Here is a 27445-nt window from a genome sequence, read left to right on the forward strand (position 1 = left end):
GATATTAGAAAACATTAAAATGCTGGTCATTCCCTCCCACCACTCACCCCTCCTTGCAACTCAGAATAGAAAGTTGTTAATTATTTCTACGTAATTGTTGATGTAAATCTGGATTAAAACTTACATAAACTCCTTAGCAAATTAGAATAATTGCTGACTGTGCTGCAATACGCATAACCGGTGCCGTTGTAACCAGACAGAGCCGCTGTCAAAGCACCCTTGGTGTTCTTAGTCACTTATGGAGCCCAGTGGCTCTAAAACGCCGCAGAACTGGAGCACTGGTTTTTTCAGGAGCAACTTTGAAATTTAGGATAATGAACTGTCCTGAGAACTATTCATAAGAAATGACCACTACAAGCCATGTCTTTTCTCTGGGTCACAGATAATTACTCTAGGCCAAAATTAGACCTTAGAAGGACAGCCTAAGGGTAGCCTAAATTTGGTCATACTGTTTCTGGCTAATTTCCTTTGTGAGTTAACACAGCTGCAGGCTACATAAACCACATTCTTGAGATTTTCTGCTTACTCCTGCAGTTTTGGGGGCAGGTGTATCCTACTCTTATCCTAGCTCATTGCCTCTCTGTACTGTTTTGTAGCCAGAGCAGACACAATAATTGACGGCCATTGCAGTTTCCTGCGTATTCTTAACAAGGATGTGTAAGCTGGGAGCATTCTCTGTGAATTTATAGCAAACACTATTTTGATGATATAGCGATGATCCTAAAATGATTAAATATTGCTCATTTTCTATTCAGATACTATCAGAGAAAAATATCACAAGATTAATTTAACCTCTATTGACTCAAAGTGTCATTTTTATTTAGAAGGAAAGGACGTTCCAACACAGCAGCATTAAATGCAGGCAACAGGAAAAGCTCTCACTAACATCTTCTTATACACTAAGACTTTGAAGAATATGAAAGAGAGAAAAATAATGCAGGTTTGTGTGTTAGTTTCAGCATGTACATGAGCTTTGAGCAAGTGAGAGATTGCTATTAATTACATTTCCTAATATCATCCTGACATTCTTTCAGTAATTTTAGAGATTGTCCTGATGGCACATCAAGGCTTTGGGATGTTTTGCAATATCCAAGTAAAACTTCTGTGTTCCTCCTTTTACCCATAAAACAGGGCCCACTAGTACGATACCTTTGAATACTGTAAAATCTCACAACATCCAAAAAGTTTATAATAGAAAAGTTACATTGAAAAAGGCATTAGAAGTAAAACAATCCATTATGATTATTTGTGATGCCTCCTTTTTTATCATTATGAATCGCTCAGTCACAGAGTTGCCATTAGGAGTGCTCATAGCTTAGAAATGCTAGCCACACCTCCATCAGTAATCCAAGCGACCCAGAGTTCCTGACCAAGGTTGAGCAGGGTAAGGCAGCTCAACATTGGCCTTCCTCTGTGAAGTGAGGAACTCAGGCTGGCACATCTCTCATAACCTGTTTGAGTTTCAGGTTGACGCATTACTGGGCTTCAGTTACTTGTCTTTACTTATATGTCACTATCTTAGTGAGATTGGACAATACACACGTGTAATCTGTTACACACATGAGTTCTGAGTTCATCTTTTTTTTATTTTTCAGGGGGGCCCCCAGTTGTTAACACGGTGGCTGTCAAAAAAAACCCTTCGCTAAGTTACTATTAACAAAACTTTCATGTAATCTCAAGGGTTTCTTGAGAGGTACTAGATGAAATGTCTGAAGTGGAAGAATTCATTGCTTGGAATTTAATTTGAAATGAAATGTTCAGAAGTGAACATCGCAAAAGCTGCTGAGAAGATCTAAAATCTCCAGCTGGAGTTAACAAGGGGGGATGCTACCTGCAAGGATAAAAATATGAGAGATATTTCTAAAGAGTTAATAAAATCAGCATCATAGCTGAAGAGACGCTTAACGTTTTGGAAGATCATACACAAGACATTAGCTTGAAAAAAAAATCAAAGAAGTAAATTACATCAGAAACTTCTGTCTTCTAATAAGTCATTACAGAGAAGTTTGGAATTATACTGCGCATTACTCACTCTCACATCCCAAACTTCTCTGGTGATTCACAGCAAGATACAGAGTGAAACTTGAGTCCCCATTAAATTAATTGAAAGTTGCTATTTACTTCGTCCTGATTTCCCAGTTTTGTCACTAAAAGATAAAGAGGAAAATATTGATAGAAGTTTGCTAAAGCCTTCTTAAAATACAGAAATACCATGGAGATTTTAGCTAAATTCAAGTGGAATATGAAAAGCAGTTTAGAATACTATTTTGCTCTTTTACTTAGGACAAATGGCACCTGAGGTATGTTGGATAAAAGTGTGGCAAGGAGAGAATCATGAAGTACTCAACTTTTAATTTTTCCAGTATAGGTATGTTTTGATAAGAAAACCAAGCAAGTTTAACATACTCAGAAGTGACTTTCAACTGTTGCAAAATTTTCTTTGGATTTCATTCCAAGAGGGATTCATTTTGATTTATCTTACACCTGTTCCTGGCAAGTTAAACTACGCTGAAATAATGTGCCTGCGTGCCTTCCCTGCCTCTGAGGGAAACACAGCCAGGGAGGGCTGCCCTAGGCAATGGACACACTCTTTCCTTCCCTATTCCCTGCCTCAGGAGTTGGTAGTGGTGGTTTTTGGCAGGGGTGTATTGTGAAGAGGTGAAGAAGATGAGAGAGCAAGGTGTGAAAAAACCACCGGCAGACTGGGAACGCTCTCTTCCCTCCTCCAAAATGTTTTTTGAACATGTGCCAGTGCATTTTCTGCTAACCCATTTTCTCACCCTCTCCTCCTTTGCCTCTCCCCATCACTACCCTCCACCCAGAAGGGTATACATAGGTACGTAACTCCCTTGGACCAATACTTTAAAAAAAGGGAAAACAGAGCCAGACTGCTGTTGGCTTCTTCATCTCTCATGGTCAGAGGGGAGCAGAGACCCTCAGTGGGGCAGAGAGTTCCCAGCAACACAGGGCAGATGCTGTGCAGCCCTGGCAAAACTGAATAAATTTGAATATTTGGCAGTGGGAGACCTCCAGTAAACTCCATGTTGTAAGAAAAGCTGTCAAAGCTCCTGGAATGGGAAGGCATAAAGGCAGGGGCAAATCATTGGCTTTTGTAAAAAACTGTCCTACTGAGAGTGGTTGAGGGTAACCAAAACCCTCAGGAAGCACTTTAATAATTTCGGGACCAAATGCCTAATTCATAATATTTGGGTGACCTTATGCTTTTTTAAGCTCTAAGAATGATTTGCAGGAGTGCATGCTGCTTTTCTAACGGTATCTGATTTTCTGGTGGCCAGTCACCACTAATGGAAAACGGCTGTTACATTGCTGCTCTGCTCGGAGCAGCGTGGGATGAGCCAAGCTAACCTTGCCATCATGGTAGTAACCAGGGACACTCTTTCTTCAACACAGTCTGTATTGCTCAGGGCTTTCTAGCATGCTCTGTGTGAGCCTCAGATCCAGATGAACACACCTAAATATAGAAGTTTGCTCGTAGGTGGGTACATGCGTGCTACGTGTCTATACTTCCAACATAGTCGGTCGAGATCTAGGGCTTAGTTCAGCAGAGTACATAGAGGTGTCCCCTGTTACGTGATATTCCCTGCTCTCCAGCGACTTCTCCTGAAGGGCACAGCCTTCCTAGGCCTGAGAGCATAGCTGCCGGATCTAGGGAATGTCTCAGATACCTTAGGGCATCTCAAATGGCACCGGACAAATAAATTCGGGCAGCTGAATCGTGCCTTTTTTTGTACCAAGCCCCAAGTGCAAGTCAGCTGAGCAGCCAGCAGGAGCCTTCCTGAGGATTAGCTGCACCTCCCTCTGTTGACATTATTTCCTTGTGCTGCATGGAGAGTTCAGACACCTGCTTCATATGTAGACACCTAAATTTAAATGTCTTCACATGGACCTGAATCCACCCCACCTATTTTTCTGACGGCCATTAAAATTTGTGATGTCTTTAACTCTTCCTGGTCAGTTATCCTATTTCTGAATTGTCACCCAGACCTGTTGCATCTAGTTGCCGTGCTCTTGAGACTTGTACTGTGCAGAGACACCCTAGGATACTTTATCCTTTTCTGGCTCTTCCTGATCTCTGATCGTGTTGGATTTAACACCTAGAAGCAAATCCAGCATTTTAGTAGCCAATTATATAGTAGCCAGCTATGATCCACCTATGTAGTAGCCGAAGGCATTTAAAACATCTCAGCATAAGGCAGGCAGAAGGTCAGCCTAGCCTAGCACGCTATGTCCAACAGTGACACTAGCCAACAGTGAACAGTCAGGGAAGATTACACAAGCAGGGCAAACATACAGCGATATTTCTCCTTAAGAGCCTCTCAGCTTCCAACAGCCTGCTACTTGCAGACAACCTGAGCCAGAAGTGTGGTCTTGGTATTAATTAACCTGGGATTAAATTTTCTCCCATGAGATCATCCTTCTGGCCTTGAACCCATGTAAATGCTTAGAATCTTGTGACAAGGATTTCCACAATTTAACAGAACACTCCTTAAACCACAGTTTGTCTGTACCCTTTGTACCGGTGAGTTCAGAGAAACCCAGGATGTTTGCAGGCAAGGGTATTTGGACCTCAGCTTACTTCGGTGGCTGCGCAGAATGAACCAAGGCTATTTGCCACTGTACTGGAGCTGGCTAAGGGAACAGTCTCCTGCTTGCAGGTACAGCCGGTCTCTCTTGCAGCTCACATGTGGGGGGCCTTTCCACTTACTGGGTCATTCTTGACTTGTAGGAGCTGCTCTTGGGACAAGATGAATGTTCATACCCAACAGAAAAGCAAAACCCATGTCAACAAGGACTTGCTTTCAGGAGATTCTTCACTGGCAAACATGGGTTTAGATTATCCTGGCATATAAACATACAAACACCACAAAGTCCTAAGATTTAAACCAGATGTTTCTTACAAAGGCTCTTTAAACTTTTAGAGAAGGTCAGGAAAATAATAATGAGGGGATGAAGTAACACAGCACTTGTTCTGTCCTTTGCCAATCCCTGCACACCAGCGTGCCTGCCCCAGTCGTCACAAAGAACATTACGCCTTCTCACAGCGTCCGTGTGCCATCCCTGTGCCTCTTCTCCTCATCTCCCTTTAAATGCTGTTCTGGCTCAAAGGGCAGTTGGCTGAGTAGTTCATGCAGAACAAACTCCCTCTCACAGTTTGAATCTGTGACGTGAAGAAATAAATCCTAACATTTGCTGGGCTTCAACAAACTTTCCAGGCTGCCAGCTAAAAGAATGCTTCTGAGTACCCAGCACTGTATTTCTTCCTTTCCAGGAAATGGTACATCAGTGGATTTGTGTCCAGAAACTACATGCCTCAACTGCACAGTGTTTGTACTCATAGGAAATCAGTATGTGTGCTTGTAATTCTGGTTTCACTGGGGCTGCTGTATTTTTTTCTTATCTTTTTTTTTTCTTTTCTTTTTTTGCCTTTTCATAGGAAAGTTGCTATGGGAAAGGATATAAAGGGAAAAAAGTTCTAGTCCATCTACTGATTTGTAAAGTTTGCTACATCAGGCTTCAAAGCTCCTACATGAGGTTCCTTCAACATGGCTCCTCTCATCCATACGTTTTCAAAATTACTACCCTCAGTTTTCCCCCGGCAGGCTTCTGAGGCAGTCTTTGACACCAGCCCTGACCTCACATCCCTACCTCAAACAGGCATCTCAGCGCTTCGGATTCCCACCCACCGCAGGAGGGGTCTCTCTTTTGTCCCTTCCTTCAGCTCATGTACGTGTATGTGTTATTTATTGGTACTTGGACATTAACATTTTCTGTAATATATTTCTTTCAGACATCATTGTTCTCATCGCTTCAATAGCAGTTGTTTCTGCAAAAACTCAGGGTAACATTTTTGCAACATCAGCACTGAGAAGTCTTCGTTTCCTACAGATCCTTCGTATGGTGCGCATGGACCGAAGAGGAGGCACTTGGAAATTATTAGGTTCAGTAGTTTATGCACATAGCAAGGTATGTAATCCTAGATGCTGGTTTTGTCTGGTTTATATCTCTACTTGAAGTGATTCAACAAGAGGCCAAGGAAACAAACGTTTATCAGTTTTGAGCAGAATGCCTAGAATTTTCTGAAGTGTCGTCAGTTGTAATAGGCATAGCACAGACACATTAGGCCATGTTAAACACTAACGGTTTTTAGAATATGTTGAAAATGTTGTTCTTGATATGCTGTTGTAATTAGATATATATTGGTGAAGTTGCTGGAGTATCAAACCATAGGAGTAGATTCTATAGGGAAACATTTGACTTTTAACTGCTCAAGTGACAAAAAAGCATATAGATCTTGTCTTTTTATGTCTTGCTTGAAATGCCATTCTGTTCAATCTTTCAAATGGATACTGATCTCCGATTTCTTTTACCTAGGAATTAATCACAGCTTGGTACATAGGATTTTTAGTACTCATCTTTTCATCTTTCCTGGTTTATCTGGTGGAAAAAGATGAAAATAACCAATTCTCCACATATGCAGATGCTCTCTGGTGGGGCACAGTAAGTACAGAAAAATAATATGCACTGTTGAACAGGTATGCTAGAGTGCTTTGCATTTCACCTACTGTGGGTTTTAACTTAGTGTGCCGTTCAGTTAATTGTTTTCACAGGCAGAAAACTGGTCTGAGAAGCTCCCTCCTCCAGCTATTCATTCCCACATCCGCAGTTCATTTCAGCCCATCCTGCAGAATAGCTGTTTATGTGTGTTTCTGCTGTAAGCCAGACCACTGATCCTTCAAGAGAAGAAAGCATTTTATTTCTTTAACCCAGATCCTTATGGTCCCACCAAGAGCTGCTTTGATCCAAATCAGAGGGCTGTAAGCTGCAATGCAGGAAAACACACAAGCGTCAGGAAAGAAAAAAGGAAAATGTTCTTACATCAGCTTTGCAGTGAAGGGAAGAGTATCATCAGCACCCTTAGAATGATGTTGTTTCTCCTTCCCTTGTACCTAGAGCACAAAAAGCAAGAGTACATATTCCCATTCTGGTTCAGCAGTGTTCTCCAATTACTTTTACAGGTGTAAAAGCCCTGATTTAGTTGAGCTCATGCTTAATTATCAAATCAATTGTTTTTACTTTGTTGAACTCTGTGGGATCTAAATACATGTCTGACTTTTTCTGAAAGAAAGAGGATTGTATGAATGCTTACATGTTTAAACAAAGTAGACTTTAAATAAATAATGAAAAGCTAGGTCTGAAATGTTGGTTATTTTTTCTTATGGCATAATGTGGATGGTTTTTTGCTTAAAAATGCCCTATAGTGAGCTAGACTCCTGCACTGCGTGGGAGTTACTTAGGCAGCCTAGGAAATCTGCTCCAACAAAGCTTATGGCAGGGCTATTGCCAGGCAGTATAAAACTGCTTTTCTTTTCTTTCTCATGCAGTAGAACAAAGCCCATGAGCTCTGACAGTGTCCGGGTAGTGAAATGATGCCTGTGAGATCATTAATGCTGATATAACCTACAGCACTCATTAGTTTTCCTGGAATAAGTGCGAGACCTGAAACAGCCTCTGCCACCTTTCCTCATCACAGGGATGCAGAAATGAAGCTTTCTCACCTCAGACCTTCTGCTGACAAGACTCCATGTGGGCTCAGTAGTATCCACAGGCTCAGAGCATGTGTAGATGGACTGTGCAAAAGCCTTTTCCAAAATGTTTTGAATCCTTGAAAAATATTTTTAATAAGTTTTGTTTACATTTTGAGCAAAGGTCAAGGTCATATCCTATTAGTAGGACTAGTTTGTGTATTTGAAATTTGTTCATCTAAGGGTTAATAATTTGTTACATGTCTTCCCTAGGGACTATATTTCTGTGTTATCAGTGCACAAAATTGGGAGCTTGGAAAAGCCAGACCTAGTAGGTCTCACTTGTGCATTTACAAATATACAGAAATATTTTTCCTGAAACTTGTTGCTTTAGAGCATCAATGCAGATCGATAATAAAACACATGAGTTTATCTTGTAATCCAAACACATGTAAAATTAATGTGGGCTAAAGGCATGAAAGAGGGTTTTGCCCTCAGTCACACCGCTGCAATTTGTTTTGTGGTTTATCTCTCTGTAACTGAGAGTAGAATTTGGTCCATGCAGGATAAGTTTCACTTTTCAAATCTGAGGTCCAGTTTGGCTTAAAGCTTTCTGACCTGCCCATATTGACACAGCTGTGAAACATCTGGCTTGGGATGCTGGTGTCCTCACTGATGGGTACCCTGGCTCCATCAGTCTGCAAACACCATTGCCCCTTTGAGGGTGTCAGTGGGGATGTGGTCCTGCGAGAGATCCTCCTAAGGTCATGTAGGTGGGATGTGGCAGTGCGTGGGTCTGGGAATGGGCATTTTCAGCTGCCCGATCGTCCAGGAAACACCCTCTATCTCTCTGCAAAGCCATGTTTGACTTAGCACTACATAGGCAGGGACTTTGGACTAAGCAGGCAACAATGAGGGGACACATACGCATGAGGAGCAGGAAAGTCCCAGCAAACTCAGACCTCAACTCTGATGTCCAGCTGAGGCTCAGATGTCAGATCCAGATCCTTCTCCCTGAGCAGCCCTAGCAGCAGGAACGAGAACTTTATTTTAGAATTTGCTTCTCCACTACCTGCTGACTGCTATTTTTTAAGGAAAAACCCTGCTGAGAAATAATAATTGTATAAAGTGGTGCTTAAAATATTTTGTACACTATGAAATGAAGATGTATGACTCATAGGTCAGATAAGTAGTGCAACTGAGAAAATAGGAATCTTTTCTTGACATCAGCAGGAAAAACAACAAATTGTAATCAAAAACCTGAAAACAATCTATATTGTATATTACTATACCTTTTCTTCTTCCCCCAGTGTGTGACATGAATACATTTAAATTTTTAATGTGCTTAAGTGCACAAAGGTACTGAAAAATCAGTGTTCCCTCTTACCTTTTATCTTTGCCGTTTTAATAATAGTATTTTTTGTATAATATGTAAAACAGTATGTGGGAAATGCATAACGTGCTTCTTAGTCATGGTTGTTTTTACTGCCAGAGTAACCCACATGCAGATTTTGAAAAGGTCAGATTGTGTGGCATTCTAGGGGAAATCAATGCTTAGTCTCATTTATTTGTTTATTTGCAAAAGTTGTTCTAACTTAAACCACAGAGTATCTACCACATCCCAGACTGAATTCTGTGATGGCCGAGGTACAAGAAAGAAAAGACTGCACTGAAGTCAGGCATAAATAGTCGTCTTAAATTTCAAGCTTTTAGAGGCACTTATGCCCTGCCCCCCGCTGAGAGGACTAGACCCAGCATGAAGCAATTAACCCGTTCGTTAATTCAGATTATTTAAGGGCCATACCCTGCTATGGCCATTTCGCTGAGTCCATTTTGGAAGCCCATGGATTTACACTGAAATAGAAGGCGGGATATGACATCCTAATTTACGTATGAATACTCCACTCTATTTGCAATTGCACATTGTACCGTGCAACCTGCAGTTTAAACACCATGCTAGCGTTACTGTTGTGAATATTCCTGGGGCTGGGGTCCCCACAGTGCTGCACACAGCAGCACACAACAGTGTGTGTTATATGAAGAGTTCAGGTTCTGAATTTGCTTTGGTAGAGAAGGTAAATTCCTTTAACAGAATAAAATAACTAAACTCTATGGGAACAAAAGGTCAATTCAGAACGCTAAGTATTGCAAAACCAAATCATGCATGGTTTTCTGAGAACTGGTAGTGTTAGCGAGAACTGTGTGTGCTTATAGCAGCATTTAGTTTGTACGTTAATCAGTTTTACCTGCAAATGTAATGCAATTAAGATTCCTGTCTCTCTTACACATTTGACAGAGCTTCTCTTAATAAGTCATTATTTTCTAGTAGTATCCGGTGGTTAGAGTTGGATACAGAATGGCTTTGGCACTCCACAGTGACTTGTAGGGGAACAAAACATCTTACAATGAATAATATTGTCACAATTACTAGCTCAAATGAGTTAATACTGATGACATTTTTCCCATTTAATGTAATGATAGCATGAGCAAACTACATTTTCTTTCAGTTAATTGATGTCAGGTAAAGATTCAAAAGGTAAGTACTGTTCGTGGAACATAAAATGACATCAGAAAGAAATATTAGGGTAGAGGGGGGTGTCCTGGGTCCTCTCTCATCTAATTGAAGGCACCTAGGTTATATAATCACATTCATTATTGTATTACCTCACTTATTATTAGCATATTTATTAGCTCCAGCAGTGAAATATAACAGACGTTCTATCACCGTTGTGAGTTTTGAGTTTAGCCAGGTGACCCTGCCTGCCTTGGCTGGTCTGTCCAGACACTTCATTTATAGAAGCAATCAAAACGGAGTGTTTTGCATCTGGTACAAAAGGTAGGGCTCAGCTAGACCATTAAGCAGGAGCGTAATTCAGTTGCTTGAACGCAGGCATACAGTGCCATGGAAGATCTGTTGGAGAATCTGCTGCCTCTTCTGCGGGTGGTCCCTGCTCTGACGCCCTGCGGCACCTCAGGTGGCACTAGACATGTTTTCAGGCAAGCTTAAGTCCTGCATTTTAGGATAGGATAAGTTACCTGCTGGAGGAATCTGTTTCCATCGGGTATGTTGCAGCATCATGCTGAACACCTAAGCATTTTATTTTTCAAGTTGGGTAAAATGAATCATACACAAATAAACTCTGAAAGGTTTAGTTTATTGTCCTGGTTTAGGCTATGTTGATCAGTCCTAGGGCTACTCAGCAGGTATCCCCAGAAAGACATGATTTGCACACCTTGTTATTTCTCTTACTGTATCCTGATCCTTTTTTTCACCACTTTGCTGCTTCTGACCAAGTCTCCTCTCAAATAAACCACCTGTCCCTAATTACCTTCACAGGTTTGCTACAGATTTTGTATACCTAGTCACTCTTGGCCTCGTATGGTACTGCTGATGCAGTCACCTAGGTACTGATGTCCTTGCAAGATTATAATCCCCAAAAGGTCCCATATAATTTCCTCCAGTCACTTTTGAACTTTGGTCACTTCTCGCTTTACCACCTGTGGGATGCAGCCTTCCCTCACAGTGCTAGCTGTGACTTCTGTCTGCTTCTTTACTTTATTATCAGTGATGTCTGGAAATTTCTCATGTTGTTGTGGTCTCACATCCAGTAGTTTTCCACACCCTGTTCAGTAAATTTAACCTCAGGATTATGCCAGTCTGGGCCTGGCCAGTGGTTTAGCCATTTGCTTGCAGCACTAACAAAAATACCAAGGACTATTCCTGAACTTGACCCTGAAGTTGTCTGGAAAAATATTTTCTTAGTTGTGTGGTGAGAGGAATATAAAATGAAGATCTAATCCATTTGTTCGGTGTTGAGTAAGATAATACAGCATGGTGCTGACACCCATTCGCCCATGTAAAGACCATCCTGAGATAAAACAGCTCAAAGTGAGCATGAAGCCACTGATACTCTTAATCATATACTGATACCATCAAGTTTTCAGGACCTAAAAGAATGGGGGGAAAAGCTTTAATATGATCCTGTTGTTTTCTTTGGAGAAATTCCAGAGATACAGTCTGTGTGACTGCTTCTGGTTTTGGATCGCTCCCAGATGTCAGATCCCAGAGGTTCAAGTTTATCTTTGACTCCTTCAGAAGACAGGTCAGTGGCCATATCATTAATATGCAGATGACACTTAGTTCTGTTTCCTTCTTGTCAGCCCAGGCAGGAGATATCTCTGTACTTTCCAGCGTCTGGCAGAGATAGGAAGCTGCACAGAAGCCAAGAAACTGGGCTTATTCCAGAGCTGTAAACTGCTTTGTGATGACTGTCCTGGAAACACATTTTGAGGAACTTTTATTCAGGGATTCATTTGTTCAAGTGCCTCATTGCTCTCGGGGTCTTAACAGCCTCAAACTCTTTTGCATTTGACCTTTGATGGGAAGAGCTGGAAATATCCTCTTCAGCAAAGGAATGCCAAACCAAGCCTCTCTGTCAGGCCAAGAGCGTGGTTGCATCAGCTCACCTCTGCCAGAAAAGAAGGAGCTGCATTCCCATCTCCCTTCCTCCTCATCACTCAATCTCAGCCATACACTGCCTTGTGCAGGCTCTGGAGCTTGTTAGGTGCCACCTAACACAACTCACCAAAACATCAGAAAGAAACCATGCAGAAATGTGCATATAACTCTTTCCACCTTTCTGGGTTGCATTGGCTCTCTGAAGAGTCCAGCAAAAGCTGGGCAGAGGGGGTGGAATGGGGAAGTGAAGAAGAGCAAGGAAGGAGAGTGAGACCTGATAAGTATGCAAGGTGGTGTGCCTGCGACCAGGCTTGTGTTACAAAACTTGAGACTTGATAACCACTTGAAATTTCAGCTGCAGCCTTAGTTCAGCTCACTGTCTTCTAGTCACTATGGCTTTCTCAGGGTAAATTACACCCACAGCTTGCTCCCAACAATGGGAGCAATTAAAAGCACTGTTTACTATCTACAGAGCCCTAAATAGTTGAAATCTAATTACTTCCAAAAGACTTTCCTTCTTTTGTCCTGTGGTGACCCTGGCATTAAATAGAATTGCTTTGGCTGTCTTGCCTAGGAATGAACTTTGAGGAAGCTGGAAACAAAATAATGTCTCTAGAAGGCATTTTCCTGAAGAATTTGTTCCTGCCAGAGTATTTGCTAAGCCTGAACTTGCCCACATTTGGTACACGATGTAAAATAATTCTCCATGCACATGTTCTCAGCTAATAACAGGCCCCAGAGTCCTTGGCATTCAGCCTACAGTTGTCTATCTTTGTCCTTTAGCATCGTGTGCCGTTGCCTGAGCACGCGCCTTGCAGCCTCCCACCCGGCCTTCGGAAATCCTCTGGTCTGCCCACACCTCCTCCTGCAGCCCACACCAGGCAGCGGGGTAGGTCCGAACTCCCCAAGGACATGACTTTCTCCTGCCAGGCCAGTCCTCAGATTTGGGACTGGCATGATGCCCAAGCCAAGGATAGGCTGGAGGATATTTCCTTGGGTTGGAGAAGACCCTCAGCCACACACAGACATGAACCATAATCTTTTGCCTTGGCGACATGCTCAGTAAACCACAACCACACACCATTATCCCAGGGGCATTTGCATATGCGCTGCATTTCTACATGGCCTGTGGTCAATGAGTTGCGTGTGGGGAGCCCTCCCTTGTGTACCAAACTCTGCCGTCGTCTGCTCTGGTGCTACACGGCAGGGGTGCTGGCCTCCGCAGCACAGCTCTCGAAACGTCTGTATGATGAGCCTCTGATTGCACTCACCACATGGAAGGATTACAGGGCCCTCTCTTCCTCTTCGACCTCTCCCCACGTAGGTCTGAGCTAATATTGTCCAACAGCCTGAGGTACCTCTGCATCTGCTGCTGTGAGTAGTCTTTGGAGCTTCGTGTCAGGAGTGATGTAGGTCTATCTGGGCCTGTCATAAGGAAGGGGAAAGGACTAGGAACTTCTTAAAGTTCCTTCCAGCTGTTGATTAGTGTTTTTTGTGTTTCAGATGATCTACTTCAAATTGTACTGATGGGCTTGTAGAAAATGCAGCTGCTTTTTGCTTTTCCTTTGACTTTATCTCATCTGTGATCTTCAACTTCCTTTTAGCCCTACTATATTTTTTGAATATGATCTCTGTGTAATTTATATTTGTATAAGTTATGCAAAAAGATACAGTTGTATTTCCCTGCTGAAAATAGGTGAAACACCTTTACATCCATGGAAAAGAACACCTTTTTCCACCTGACTCACATAATTTCCCATCACCACCACTTTGAGATCCCAGATCTTCTGTTTTATTATTTTTAAAACTTATTTATTGTTTATTTAGGTATTTTTCTCACATTTTGTACTTATCTCAGTTTCATTCAGTCATAAACAGTATTAGGTTTTCATAGAAAAATTTATTCGTATTAATTTATTTATGTATGCTTTTCTTTTAGAAACAGCTATATGTATTTCATGCATCTTGGATTACTTAGCGGAAATGCTGTTTCATGCCATGTAAATCATATGCAACTAATGTCTCAGTGACTTCTGGTAAACCATGATGTTCATTCATTTATTTTTAGATCACATTGACAACCATTGGCTACGGAGACAAAACTCCTCTTACTTGGCTTGGAAGGTTGCTTTCTGCAGGATTTGCTCTACTTGGCATTTCTTTCTTTGCACTACCTGCCGTGAGTATGCTTTTAAAAATTGTGAAAAGGTAATAACAAACACTTTAGCAAAGCCTGTTGCGATAGGACAAGGGGTAATGGTTTTAAACTAAAAGAGGGTAGATTTAGACCATATAGAAGGAAGAAATTTTTCACACTGAGGGTGGTGGAACACTGGCACAGGTTGCCCAGAGAGGTGGTAGATGCCCCATCCCTGGCAACATTCCAGGTCAGGTTGGACGGGGCTCTGAGCAACCTGCTCTAGTTGAAGATGTCCCTGCTCATTGCAGGGGGGTTGGACTAGATGAGCTTTAAAGGTCCCTTCCAACCCAAATTATTCTATGTTTCTATGATTCTAATAGAAAATTCCATAGCTCCTACCACTGTTACGTTGCAAAAAGCTGAAGGAAGCTCTCTTTGTGAAGGCTTTTTGCTCTGTGACAGCACTGGTGAACTCCTATCCAAAATCCAAAGGAAAGGTTTGGTGTTGCTGTCATTGCTTGAGTTTTGGGGAGTTTCTTTGGCAAGCACAAAACTGGAAAATGATCCTAAATTAGGTAGCATACTATTATGTAAGTTTGAAATACCTTTCTTTTGTTATGAATTGCGGCTCATCTATTACTGCTTTTCTTTCATATTTTTTAAAAGAAAATCACCTGATACATTTTTCTGAATTAGTTTCTATTGAAAAAAGGCAGATATTTCTGATAGGTTGTCTTGTATGACCATGTTCAGGCTACCAACAGAGAGTAGTAGAAGCATTAAATCAACCAAAAGTTAATGTCGTTGAATGTAAAAATGCAACTACCATTTTCTGTGAATGATTGTACATATACGTGACAGTTTATTTATTTTGCTTTTATCAACGTTCAAGAGATTTTATTGGTAATGGTAATCGTCTAGTGGCTGAATTATAGTGTAGCTTCAGAAATAACTTCATTTTTGTGAGTGAATTTCCTTTCTTTTTTAAAATAGTATTGAATAAGCATGAAATCAGAAGTGACATTTGTATATTGTTGCATTGCATCCTGTGCAACATGTATGGAAAATCAATATTTTAATACTCTAATTCATTATCTATAGATCACTATAAAGTATGTATGTTATAATAATACATTTGTTTTCAATCATATAGACAAACCAAGATTAAAAGTCAGCATTTGCCAACAGCACTGAATCATCTAGTGTACTGCATTTGAGCATCTCTGGCATATTTCAATGCATTCTAATTATAATTATAGTACATTACCTGTTTGTGAATCTTTAACATTTAATGGCATCTACTGTAATTAATTCTCTTTGTTACCTAGTCACCACTAACAAAAATGCTAGCAGGACTACAATGAACATGTAAAAGATGAATAACCTTACATATTAGAGATGCCAGAACTTTTGTTCCGTATGTCGTATCTATGTACTGATACTTATTTTCCTCACAAACACTTTTGTGTTGGATCTGACTGTACAACAAGGTATATGTGTGAATCTTGTACATTTCTAATATTATTTTATCCTGACTAAGAATCAAGCGGAAGTATTCCTCCTCATTACGGAGACACGTCCAGCAGAAATATTACACTCCTTGCATGCCAAGGAGGGAAACATTCTCAGTCTTTGGGTCTGTTCAGCAGGAGTCAAATTTGTCTTACTTACTTGAAGGTAAAAAAGCCAAAAGGGGAGACGATCCATCATCAGCTTTTTTCATAGCCTATAAAATGAACAACGGGGAATATTGAGATGGGAAAGAGTGAGAAGAAATGGTCTTAATCTGTTAAGCAAGGCATTTTCTAACTTTTCTAAAATCAAAAGTTATGATAAGCACTGCAGATATGGACTTTGAAGGCCATATATATCTGACATATCTGGCAGCTGGTCATTTCATCATTCTTGGCTTAAATGCTTCTGAATGTTTCTGCCTGATGTTTTATGTATACACGTATATCCATGGCCCTTGCAGCGGCAGGAGTATAGTGTAGCACAAACCCAAGCAATGGTTGGGACGAGTGGCCATTGGTAGCACCACAGATGTTACCTCTTAAGTAAGGAGTCTCCTGCCTCACCACGAATGGGCACTGCTATTAAGCCTTATACTGTCATAAATGTGTTACCTGAAGCAATCATATGGCATAACATCTTCACAAAACCGTTGTAGTTGATTGTGTATATTTGCTGAAAAAACTACCTACGTAATGATAAATGGCTTGTTGTATTGCAGGGCATCCTTGGCTCAGGATTTGCATTAAAAGTGCAGGAACAGCATCGTCAGAAACACTTTGAGAAAAGAAGGAATCCAGCCGCCAGTCTAATTCAGGTAAATATGAACTCAGTGAAAAGATAACAGCAGGTGGTTTAAAGTACATATTGGAGCAAGTTTTATGATTTCAATTTTGAAAGTTTTGTGGAAATAATGTTTAACGGATTGGTTAGTTTCATGAAATAAGTTTGTTCAGTGATTGCCATCTGTTGCCATAATTGTGTCTATAGCATTTCTATGTGTAGTTTTTGCGTTCTTCTATCCATGCTGAAGAAACCAAGTCAAGGATGTCAGCTGCATGGCTGCAGTTAGCAAATTACTTAGAAAAATAGAATTGATCCCTAGACAACCCAAGTGACAGCACGGCACTCTTGCTTATATTAAGCTACTTTTCATCTACTACACAGTTTAGAGTGCTCCAATGAGTGATATACTCGGTGAAAATGAAAAGCGTCCTGCTCAGAGAATTGCTTTCACTATTAGTCAATTCAAAAGCTGGAAATGTAGGTGCTAGCAATTCCAACATGTCTGAAATTGTCTGAAGTGGTTTCAGCTCCAATATTGACATAATGGTAGAGATGAACAATTTTAAAAGATTTTTTTAAACAAAAGTGGCATGATATTTGTTAAACAGCTGTTTTGCCTAGTTTTTCCTTAACTTACAGTCCTAGTTAGAAATGAGAAAATCCTCTAAAGAATGATTTTGCACTTAGCCTTAGTCTACTTGATGCACTGAAAAAAAAAGGGGGGGAAAATAATCTTCTAGCATCGTAGTTTATTTGCTTGGGATCCCAGGTGTTTTACGTGTGCCACTTACGCTGTTTTTTTTAATTCTGAAATAATAAATCCAAATAAAGAAGCTAAGCATGAATATACTAGAGTTCAGTGATAAGTTCAGAATAGATGACAGGCTGCTTTGAAGCATTCTTAAAGTTAATAAATGTTTTCCTTTATTACTGTTCAATTATTATTAAATACTAAATATTTCAGAGGTAGTATTTATTAGGATAATTAATAAATATAAATCCACTCTTTTTGTATCTATTGTACTGTAGAATGAGCGTCTGGAATATTTTATAACATATTCCAATCTACTTCTTCCAATTTTAGTTGCCGGAGGAAACACACAGTAGATCTAGGTTTTGGGTGTAGCTCTTCTTACGATTGTATGACAGGCCAACCAAAATATTAGTAAGACAGTGTGCTAAACAGATTAAGAATAGCTAGCTGACTGCAGAAAGTGACTCTCAATGGGCAAAAGACACTGTGAAGGGAAGACATTTGTGGTGGGATCCCAATGATGAAGGTTGTTCAGCACTTCCATGGTCATCTTCATGTTCAGCATTTTCAGTGACCTGGAAATTAATATAGACTTGCTGGTGGAGATATTCGCCAATGGCACAAGGCCTGGCAGAATGGTAAAGATGAGGGCAGGCACATGGGAATGAACCCGAGGATGATCTGGATGACTTTCTCCAAATAGCTTAATATGCCAAATACAAAACTCGATCTAGAAACAATTAATTCAGACTATTACAAGAGGACTCTATCCTAATATTAATGACTCTGGAAAGGATTTGACCAAGGATGAGAAACACAGAGGAGAAAGACTGAGAAAGAAGGGCCGAGAGCTTCATACAAGTTCCCAGTATGTTACTCCAGCTGCTGTATTACAGTCGTTAGGTACAGAACCAGAAAGGTAACAAGTAGGAGAAGGCTGATACTATCACTGTATATGGTGATGCTGGTACTAACATGCTACACATCAACTCAGCGTCTACAGTTTGTAAATGAGACTGGAAAATTGGAGAAAGCAAAGAAAATATTGGCAAAAAATCAGTCCAGGACTGGAGAAAATTTCCTATTCGTAAATTCAGGATGTGTCTGATCTTCATATCATTGTCTACTGTAACAGTGCCTGGGCTTTTTTAAATTGTCTGTTGTGGATATTGACAACGGACTACCATGGAAATCAGTGTGCTCTAGTTTATCAGGGTAATGTCTATTTTCTCATCAGTTACTCTGTAGAATTAGTCTGCGCTAACTCCTCTGTTAGATATACAGATACACTGTCAGCTAGAGCCTTTACCTGACTTAAAGACAGCTAAGGTATCGCTATAGAAAACTGGAATATTCCACAGGAACATACTTTTTTTCACTATGTTTAGCTTATAAGAAATATTCAGTGTGAACATTATTTGAACATAAAAGTCCAGAGAGGAAGTACTGGAACCTACAGGACTATTTATTGTAGCCAACAGAAACATAACAAATATCTCGGGCTTTAAGCCAAAACCAAAGAGTTTCAAATTAAAAATAATGCAGAGATTTTTGACAATGAGAATGATCAACCAGTGGAACAGTTTACAAAGTGAGTGACAGGTTCTCCATCTGTAGATGAAGACTAGATGTATTTCTGGGAGACGTGCAGTAGGAAGTCACAGGGTATTAGACTCCGTACAAGAACACCTGGATGACAATGGTCGACGGGAAGAGCAGATACTCAGCTAGTACAAATTAATGCAGTTATGCTGACATCAAGGAAGCTGCTCCAGTTCATGGAACTGAGCACCTATCTTACCATCTACATGCAGTTATAAATCTAAACAGTGAATACATTTTCAGTGCCATGATTTGGTCACTCACCTTTGAAATTATTTCTTTCATCTTTTTAAACATTTAGCAGTGTTTCAAACCACAGAGAATACTTCACTTTTCTTCTAAATGCTTTTTGTCTGGTTTTCATTATTGTTTACAAAACGTATTATGACACTTTTTTACCTCAGGCTGCAAGTTTGTGTGGGTTTCCCTATGGACTTGTCACAAATAAATCACTGCGATGCTTTTTTGAGATCTTTTATGTGTTGAATACCTTCTGGTGCTTCCACAAAGCCAGTAACTCGTACTTTACCATGTAAAGTGTACTGTGATTCGCAAAAGTTTTGGAAGTTTTTTCTGGTATTTCCTTAATCAACTTAATAGAGCACATCCCAATCTGAGCAAAACCCCCTCTCTCCGTAATCAGTGCGGTGGCATTGGCACTTCATGTTCTTGGTTCCTTTGTGCTTTTCTATTGTTTCCCCATACCAGGCTTCCTGGCGGTTTTATTCTACCGACGCCAGCCGAACAAACCTGACAGCCACCTGGCGATATTATGAAAGTATTCTTCCTCCCCTCAGGCATGTATCAGTGCTATGAATGATAAAAGAAAGCCATGACTTGTATTGGTTACTAATCTGCTTTTCAATTTTTTGTTTCATCCCCTGCTCCCTCTTGCCTTGTTTTTTTTCTTTTTTTTACCATATATCCTGCACGTAGTGTGTATGGCGTAGTTATGCGGCTGATGAGAAATCGGTTTCCATTGCTACCTGGAAGCCTCATTTGAAGGCCTTGCATACCTGCAGCCCTACAAAGTAGGTACAAATATGGCAGCTGGTGCTGTTCTCGATGTCTGTTCAAGCTTATAGAGATTTACTACTTGTCTGTTTCGTCTTGTTTTGTCTCCTTAAGTCCTCTCATTAAAAATTTCAACTAACAAACCATATAAATATTAACAAGGAGCCTAGAGCAGCGGGACAAATACAAATCATTGCATTTGTCTGAGCACAGGCATTAGAAATATTTTCCGAAATCCCCACTCATGTATCAAGGTTAATGTTTCGGCCAATTCCAAATTATCTCTAAGGAGGAAAATACTATGTTTAATGCAGAGCTTGTTCCTTGGTTTAATGGTATTTTTATGCCTGTGTCCCTATATAAAGCTATAGCTACAGATTTACCTTTGTGAGGGAGGAGGTACTTGTGGTATTCTACTGGGGAATGCACTGGGGAATTTGTTCCTTTTCATCATAACTTCTGGTATACTCAGTATTTCCTCAGTTATGGTGAGATATACTCAGGTGTCCTCAGTTACACACACAGTCAGCGGAAGACAAGTAGAAAGACCTGATGTCACAGTTTGGCAGACAGGAAATATTTGACGTCCTAGTTTGGGTGAGAATTCACCGAGCTCTGGCAGCCCAAGACTCTTCAAGAATTCAGTAAAAGATTTCCCAGGAGGTAGTAAGTTGACTGATTCAATACGGGGCACAAATCAGGAAGTAAAAGATATTCAATAAAGATCAAAAAGGAGAGCGCGAAGAGCCTTACGGGAAAGCTCTGATAAGCACCCTAACTGTTGTTATTGCAGACAGTGCAAGAGAGTTAGTGGTTTCTCTCAAAGCTGGGTGATGAACATCCACATGACAGTAAAAAGGTAATTGTGTGCCAAAAAACTCAGCCAAAAAGAGGTTTGGCTGGGGACCCAAAGCTGATCTTTGAGTTTCAAAGGGTTGAAAAGAACAGAGCCATAAGTAATGCATTCCACAACTGTAATTCCAAAATGCTCCAAACTAAAAGGAGCTTTTAGATTAGAAGTTACACGGAATATTGATTTTTGATGTATACAAACAGGTTGAAGGCAACATTGGTATAAATGGATGGATATAAAATTGCATAAATAATGAAGCTGTATCCCACCTATCATATTCTAAAATATGACTGTCCCTCAAAAGTGCATCTACTTGTTATTCTAAATAAGCATATCGCTGTGCTATCCTAAAATTAAACCTTTTTATTTACCAGAGATAACTTTATCTAGTAAGAGCCTACAGCTTTCTGTTATATGTGTCAGCAATGCATTTTGCCTAAGTGCTTTGCCAACTCAGTCTGCAGTGGTATGTACTAAGCATGTTATGCATGTGTTAAAACAACTTGAAAAGTTTCTTTTTCAGAAGCGTTGTAGTTACAAGTCTTGCTTGAATGTTTTTGTGGTTGCAATGTAACGTGTGTCTTGTACACTAATTAACATACCCATTTACATTTATCGTATATCTAACATCATCTGTAACTAAGTAATGTGATTACTATCTGCATAACAAGTATGTTTTTCCCTCCCACTCCCTGACCTGAAGAAAAGAACAAGGGGAAGCTTCTAGCAGGTTTGTAGTTTCTTTTATTTCTTTTATCTGTGAAATCGCTGCTTCTTAATGGCTTTTACATGTTTTGGGTTCTGTAAAGTAGGTTCAATGAACTGTAACTGTTAACTGACAATAATCACAAACTGCGTTTTTTAAACTCATATCAATAGACTAATGCTGCTGAAATTTGCTTCTTTGTCCCAGTTTTTGTATGGAAAAAAACTAGGCAATTTTTTACTTTTTAACTTTGAGGGGTAGCTCAGTTTGAACAGTGGCAGAGCAGCGAGCGGAGCAGCCGCCCCAGACCCAGCTCCTGGGCGAGGATGCGGCCCCCCAGCTTCTGCCATAAAATCGATGCTCGAGCTTCCCAGGAATCGCAGTGGAAGCTGCAGGGGTGTAGCCGAATTTGGCTTTGTGAACCAGCCCACCAGCCCTCTGTCACAGAAGGACCTCCCTGTCACTGCTGGCGGGCTGTCACCTCGGCAAGGGTCGGTGCTGCCCTGCAGGAGCATCCTGAAGGCTTCCTCGGTGCCACGTTTTCCCAACCTTTTCCTGACACCCCTTCCTAAAGAGCGTTTTGGGACACGGAAGGCGGGGGGAAGGCACCTCCTCTGGGCTGCACGGTGTGCACTCTCGCACGGCTGTTCGGCCAGAGCGGGTAGCCTGACATCTCTCCTTAAATAAGCCCCACCGCTGCCAGCCGGGAGGGCAGGGGGGCTTCCACCCAGGCGAGATGCTGGCCGAGGACCAGCTGCCTACAGCAGGCAGAGGCAGGCCTTGGGGGGGGTTTCCTCCCGGGGTAGATAGAGCCCTGGAGGTGCCCGAAGGCAGTAAGTGGAAATGCCATTCTTTGCCGTACTTAAAGCTCGAATCCTTAGGGACAGGAAAGGACTCAGTGGCTCCAAGAGAAATTGCACCACTCCAAAACTCATTAGGGATGGGAGCGCACAGGCATTCGGCGGCCAGCGCTGCGGTATCGGCACGATCGGAGAAGGGTGGATTTTACCTCTGGGCAGGAAAGAATGAAAAGCCAAGAAAGTAAGTGGGGGTGACACATCAGCCCCTGAAATACATCCACCCCCAAGTTGCACAGTGGTTCACAAACCCTTCTGGGTTATTCAGTCAGCGGTGGAAAGTCTTCACATCAATTACCCATGTCCCGTTCCACTTTCCAGATGCTCCTCCGGTGCCCGACCCCATCCTTTCCCCCGATGTGCGTATAACTGCTGTTAATGTCACGGTAACTCGAGGGGACTGGATTTGCTCTGAGGTGTCCCTCAGGAGCACTTCACCTGCTCCGTCAGTCCTGTGACTTTTCATATACGCTACCTCCATAGGCTTGCTAGCGACGTATGGATCTCAAATTATTAAACCCTGATCAAAAGTTTTTGCACTCACCAGCCATATTTCCTCCTCCTTCAAACAGCAACATTTAAAATTGACTTCAGCTTTTTTAAAGGTGAGACTGAAGTTGGCAGTAAATGAGTATGTACCTTCAAAACAGTGATTTGTGCAGAGGGGAGAGGTTATTCCCAGTTGTACTTGTGACCACAAATTTACTTACAAATACTTACTCTACAAATAAGTAGAAACTAGATGCAAAACAAACCCCAGCTGACAAAATTATATTACACACTCCATGTTAGTGATAACTGTTGTGGTTTTAAAAGTAGTCAATGATTTAGCCAGAATTTTCCACTTTATTTTTACTGAACGGAAGATGTTTGTCCCTTCTGAAACCTTTAAGTAATATGTGCACTGCTGCAAATTAGTGTAGGTATAAAAATGAACCATTCAACTCCTGAGATCCTGGTCTACAGTAAAAACCCAACAGACCACTCAGTGCCTTTTAAAAAAGGTGTGTTTTGTCAGTGGTTGTTTATTGTTCTTATTCTGATATATCGCTGTATGCTTGTATCACTTAAAATACATGTGGTGTATGTGGTCTTTTGTGATAAATGTAAATGCAAACTGCTGCAATGTATTTTGAGATAACTGTCCTCGACTATTTAACTTCTTTCTTACTGCAATGCTGAGTGACTTGCATGGGATGCTATGTGAACTAAGTAAGCTGCTTCTTGTTTCACTCTTTGAAGATGCGTTTGCACAAGTAGTGCATTAGATTGCTTTCTGAATATGCTTTTTTCTCTGTGCTCCATTCTAATAACAGTGGAGAAAAATTTTTATCAATTTTACCTGAAGTTAATTATTTTCTTTCCTACCAAAATGACTTTTATATTTACAGGAATGAATTATTGCGTTTTGTTATGTATAGACCTACAGTCTTTCACTAGGTAACTAAATGTTGCTGTGCATTTGAGTTGAGAGAGTTGTGCTTATGAGGCTGTAGCTTCATACCAATTTTAAGCAAAATGTCTGTTGTATTTCTCAAAATACTATAAACAAGTATTCTAATTAATCGTTTATCAAAAATAATGGTAGACAACCTCTCTGGTGTATCCATGCTGTAAATAGATATTTCTATAAATCATTTCTAGACTTTTTCAAGTAATTTAAAAAGCCTGTATGTTAAAGTCTCCATATCTACAAATGTACACACTGAACGCAAATAATATTTATTTCTGCTCAATTATACAATGTGGCTGAAATTCTTCCTGTGCAGGAAACTAGATCAAGACTGATGAATCTTACAACATCCTGAGAGTATAAGCAGTCTTAAGCTATGTGTAGTACATGCACCGGGTGTCTGCAAAGAACGAATATCACCCATGAGGGGTTGTAACTAGTGAGCTTGAACATGAATTCTCTATCCGGACAACTCACTCTGGTGCAAGAAGAAGTTTTGCCAGTATAGGAGCTTGGGGGGAAAACTCATCCTTGCTCTGCGGGAAACAAGTAAATTGTACTCCTATTATCTCACCTGTTTCTAAAAAGAGGTTTAATGTAAACTCTCTGCATGCATCATATGAAAACGTCATTGCCAGTGATGCAGAGTCTAACTTGAGGTGGAAAGCCTAACCCCTTACCTAGCAGTGGAATGCTTAGTAACATGGTCCTCTATCTCCCCTCACTCCTAGTAAGCTTTGTAGTAATAAACAGAAGCTCTTCAGGATGTACACCCCTCGGAAACATAGGTATTCAGCATCCTGCCTATTCACATGATGTTTGAGAATGCCAACTAACATCAGGTGCATGATTCATTTACTTCCCCTCCTTAGTGCTTTAAGGTTCCTTACTTCTCCAAAGGAGGTTTCTTGATTTTTTTAAGTGCTTGTGATTCCCCTCGTTGCTTGTTGCCTGCAATGACACTAAGACAATGGCAATAACACCAATTCTTTGAATATCATCTGGTCAGACAATTGCAGTGTGCAGCACGCCGCAGTCTGCTGAAGCCCGGTTCCCCTTCTCTGCCTGAGACTTGAACTTTTGGAATGCATTACCCTGCAGAGATCTAAAACTGGGGTTAAATATTTGGCTAAAGACATTTCCCCAAGTCCAAGAGGATTTTTATAACCATGGCAGTTGAGCTCTCTATCTAATAATTAGTGGCGAATATTAAGCTATAACATGCTAGGCAATATCAGCAGTCAAAATACGCAATTGTTGAGAAGAATCCCCTTGGACACAGCTTGTGGAAGCTGTGCCTGTGTCTTGTACTGGAAGGTAGAGGAATGCATGTGAAATCAACCATCTGCTTCAGCCGAATTCTGTGGAAATTGTGTCTCTTACCAAAAATGGTAATTCCTAGATGGATGGATCTTAGGGGAAGAAACCCTTGATCTATAACCAAAGCGTATTACATTTTTTTCATTACTTTTTAAAAATAATTTAAAAGACAATAGAAGTACTAACTGATGATAGAAAATGGAGGTAAAAAATAGTTTCTCTTCATCTGGAAACTGTTTTGAAAAAGGAAACAACACACAAAATCCGTGAACTTCATTTATTTTTTTTGGTTTGACAATCAAACCTTAAGAAATTACGTCCGTGAAATTCTTGTTATTACTCATTGAAGGTATGAGATATAACGCTACATTTCTTGGGTTCATGCTGCTAGCATGAGACTGGTGGAGAAGTCTTGAATGTTTGAACTTCAGGCCTCACTGTACTCTCCATTGCATTTGCATTTGGTCAACTTAATTTCAGTAAAGCCATCCGTAGGCTTGGTAAGAATCAACATCTGTATTTATTTGAAGTTAACTGCTGAAAATTGGCATGTACATTTGATTGCTGCTGTTTGTCATGGGTGATAATTTTTGTCAGTTTTAGCTTCTGCCTCAGCTCAAGATCCAAAGCATTGCCCCTCACCCTCAGGCCCTCCAGTTACTTCTGATTCATTTCAATTTCTTCCTATTCCCACTTCCACCACCCTGCTTAGTCTGAAAAGCTGAAAAACAAATTGTAAATTGTGACTAGTAGCAAGTAGTAGTGCTGCAGGTCTAAGGCTGACGTAGGGCAGAAGATAAACTTGACCAGAAATACAGGAAGGTAGGCTAGGAAATAGGGGAGTGGGACTGGGAGGCAAAGAGATGCTGAGTTTACCAAAAAGTATAGTAAGATGATCCATGGAAGACAGACAGAGCTGTGAGTATGGTAGAGAAAAAAGGCACAGGTTTGTAGGCATTTATCAATTAAAAAAAAATCTTTCCAAGTCTAGTCATTTGGTCCAGCAGAGAAGAGTTCACTCCCCCTGCAGTGAAGCTGCAGTGACCTCTAGTGTCCCCAGACACCTATTCCTCCATCAATCACAGGTGGAAAAACAGAATTTAGAAAAGAAGAAATAAGAACTAGAAAGTCCTTTGCCATCCCAGGGAAGTGAACGGCTCATGCATGTACTGACGGGAAGCATAAGCGGTAAGATCCTACAACTGACCTGCCAGAAGGAAAACAACTAGAGAAAAGTCACTTGCTTTTTTCCCACAGGTGCCAGTTGTAGTTGATCTCCGCTAAAAGATGCTTCAAAGCTCCAGTGTTATCGACATGAATATATTCCGCAACTTGCAACCTGCAAGAATAGAGGAGCAATAGGTCCAAAGAGATTGCCATTGCCAAGGAAGATTGTAAAAGAAAGCAAATACGTGTCTGTACATATATATATACACACCAAACTGGGATAAATCATGTAAGGGACAAGAAATGGACAGACATACATCTGAAAAAATGCAGAGATGACTGAAGATAGCTGTAGGTCTTTCAGAACCTTGTCGTTTAGGTCTGATTTAGGGACCTGTGTAATTTCAGAAGGCATTTAGACACCCGTTTTCCTGATTCTCCCTCATGGTTTTATATGACCAACATTCAACTTAAAGTTTTGGAGTACTTACAGGGATATGTGAATTTCCAATAGCCAGATTTACATTAAATCAAAGGATTTCCTTTGGATATCATGTAAAAAGAGAGGAGAAAAAGGGGATAGAGAAAAATAGGCTAGATCCTGCAAGAGGTGAAGGATTTTTAGCACAGCACTGGACTGTGCTTATCCAACAATCATTAAATCAGAGTAAAGGGCCCTAAAGGCTTCAGTGGCTACTAATTCAAGTGCAGAATGCACAAAGATGCTTGAAAGGGTGTAAGTTTATCTCCACTCTGTATCTCTAACCCCATCTAACAACCCCAGCGGCTGAGGGAACTGGGGTTGTTTAGTCTGGAGAAGAGGAGGCTGAGGGGAGACCTTCTTGCTCTCTACAACTACCTGAAAGGGGGTTGTGGCGACGAGGGTGTTGGTCTCTTCCCCCAACTAACTAGTGATAGGACAAGAGGAAATGGCCTCAAGTTGCAACAGGGGGGGTTTAGATTGGATATTAGGAAGAATTTCTTCACCAAGAGAGTGGGCAAGCATTGGAACAGGCTGCCCAGGGAGGTGGTGGAGTCACCATCTCTGGAAGTGTTCAAAAAATGTGTGGATGTGGCGCTTCAGGACATGGTTTAGGGGACACAATGTCACTGGATTAATGGTTGGACTTGATGATCTTGAAGGTCCTTTCCAACCTTAGTGATTCTGTGATTCTGTGATCTCTATCGCTACTGCAACAGAGAATCAAGAGCTAGGAGCAATATAGCCGATGAGGAAAGGGACTTTCAATGTGGGAAAAAGCCTGGTCAGGATGCCCC

The 27445-nt window shown here is 40.8% G+C and overlaps 1 protein-coding gene across 5 annotated transcripts in view; it reads left to right on the plus strand.

Annotated features, from left to right (window-relative positions):
• KCNQ5 (potassium voltage-gated channel subfamily Q member 5) overlaps positions 1-27445 on the plus strand; it is a gene marked incomplete at both ends in the record, with an annotated part of 300511 nt that overhangs the window by 246408 nt on the left and 26658 nt on the right. For 2 of the 5 annotated variants that reach the window (XM_081998437.1, XM_081998439.1), the window contains 6 exons: positions 5810-5985; positions 6394-6519; positions 14072-14182; positions 16377-16472; positions 19734-19828; positions 21368-21394. In XM_081998437.1, the coding sequence (XP_081854563.1) occupies positions 5810-5985; positions 6394-6519; positions 14072-14182; positions 16377-16472; positions 19734-19828; positions 21368-21394 (631 nt within the window). Of the gene's footprint in view, positions 1-5809; positions 5986-6393; positions 6520-14071; positions 14183-16376; positions 16473-19733; positions 19829-21367; positions 21395-24411; positions 24469-27445 lie in introns of all 5 variants that reach the window. The other 3 variants (XM_081998435.1, XM_081998436.1, XM_081998438.1) reach the window with 3 other exon arrangements.

This window comes from Phaethon aethereus (assembly GCF_964289735.1).
Source record: "Phaethon aethereus genome assembly, chromosome: 3".
NCBI lineage: Eukaryota > Metazoa > Chordata > Aves > Phaethontiformes > Phaethontidae > Phaethon > Phaethon aethereus.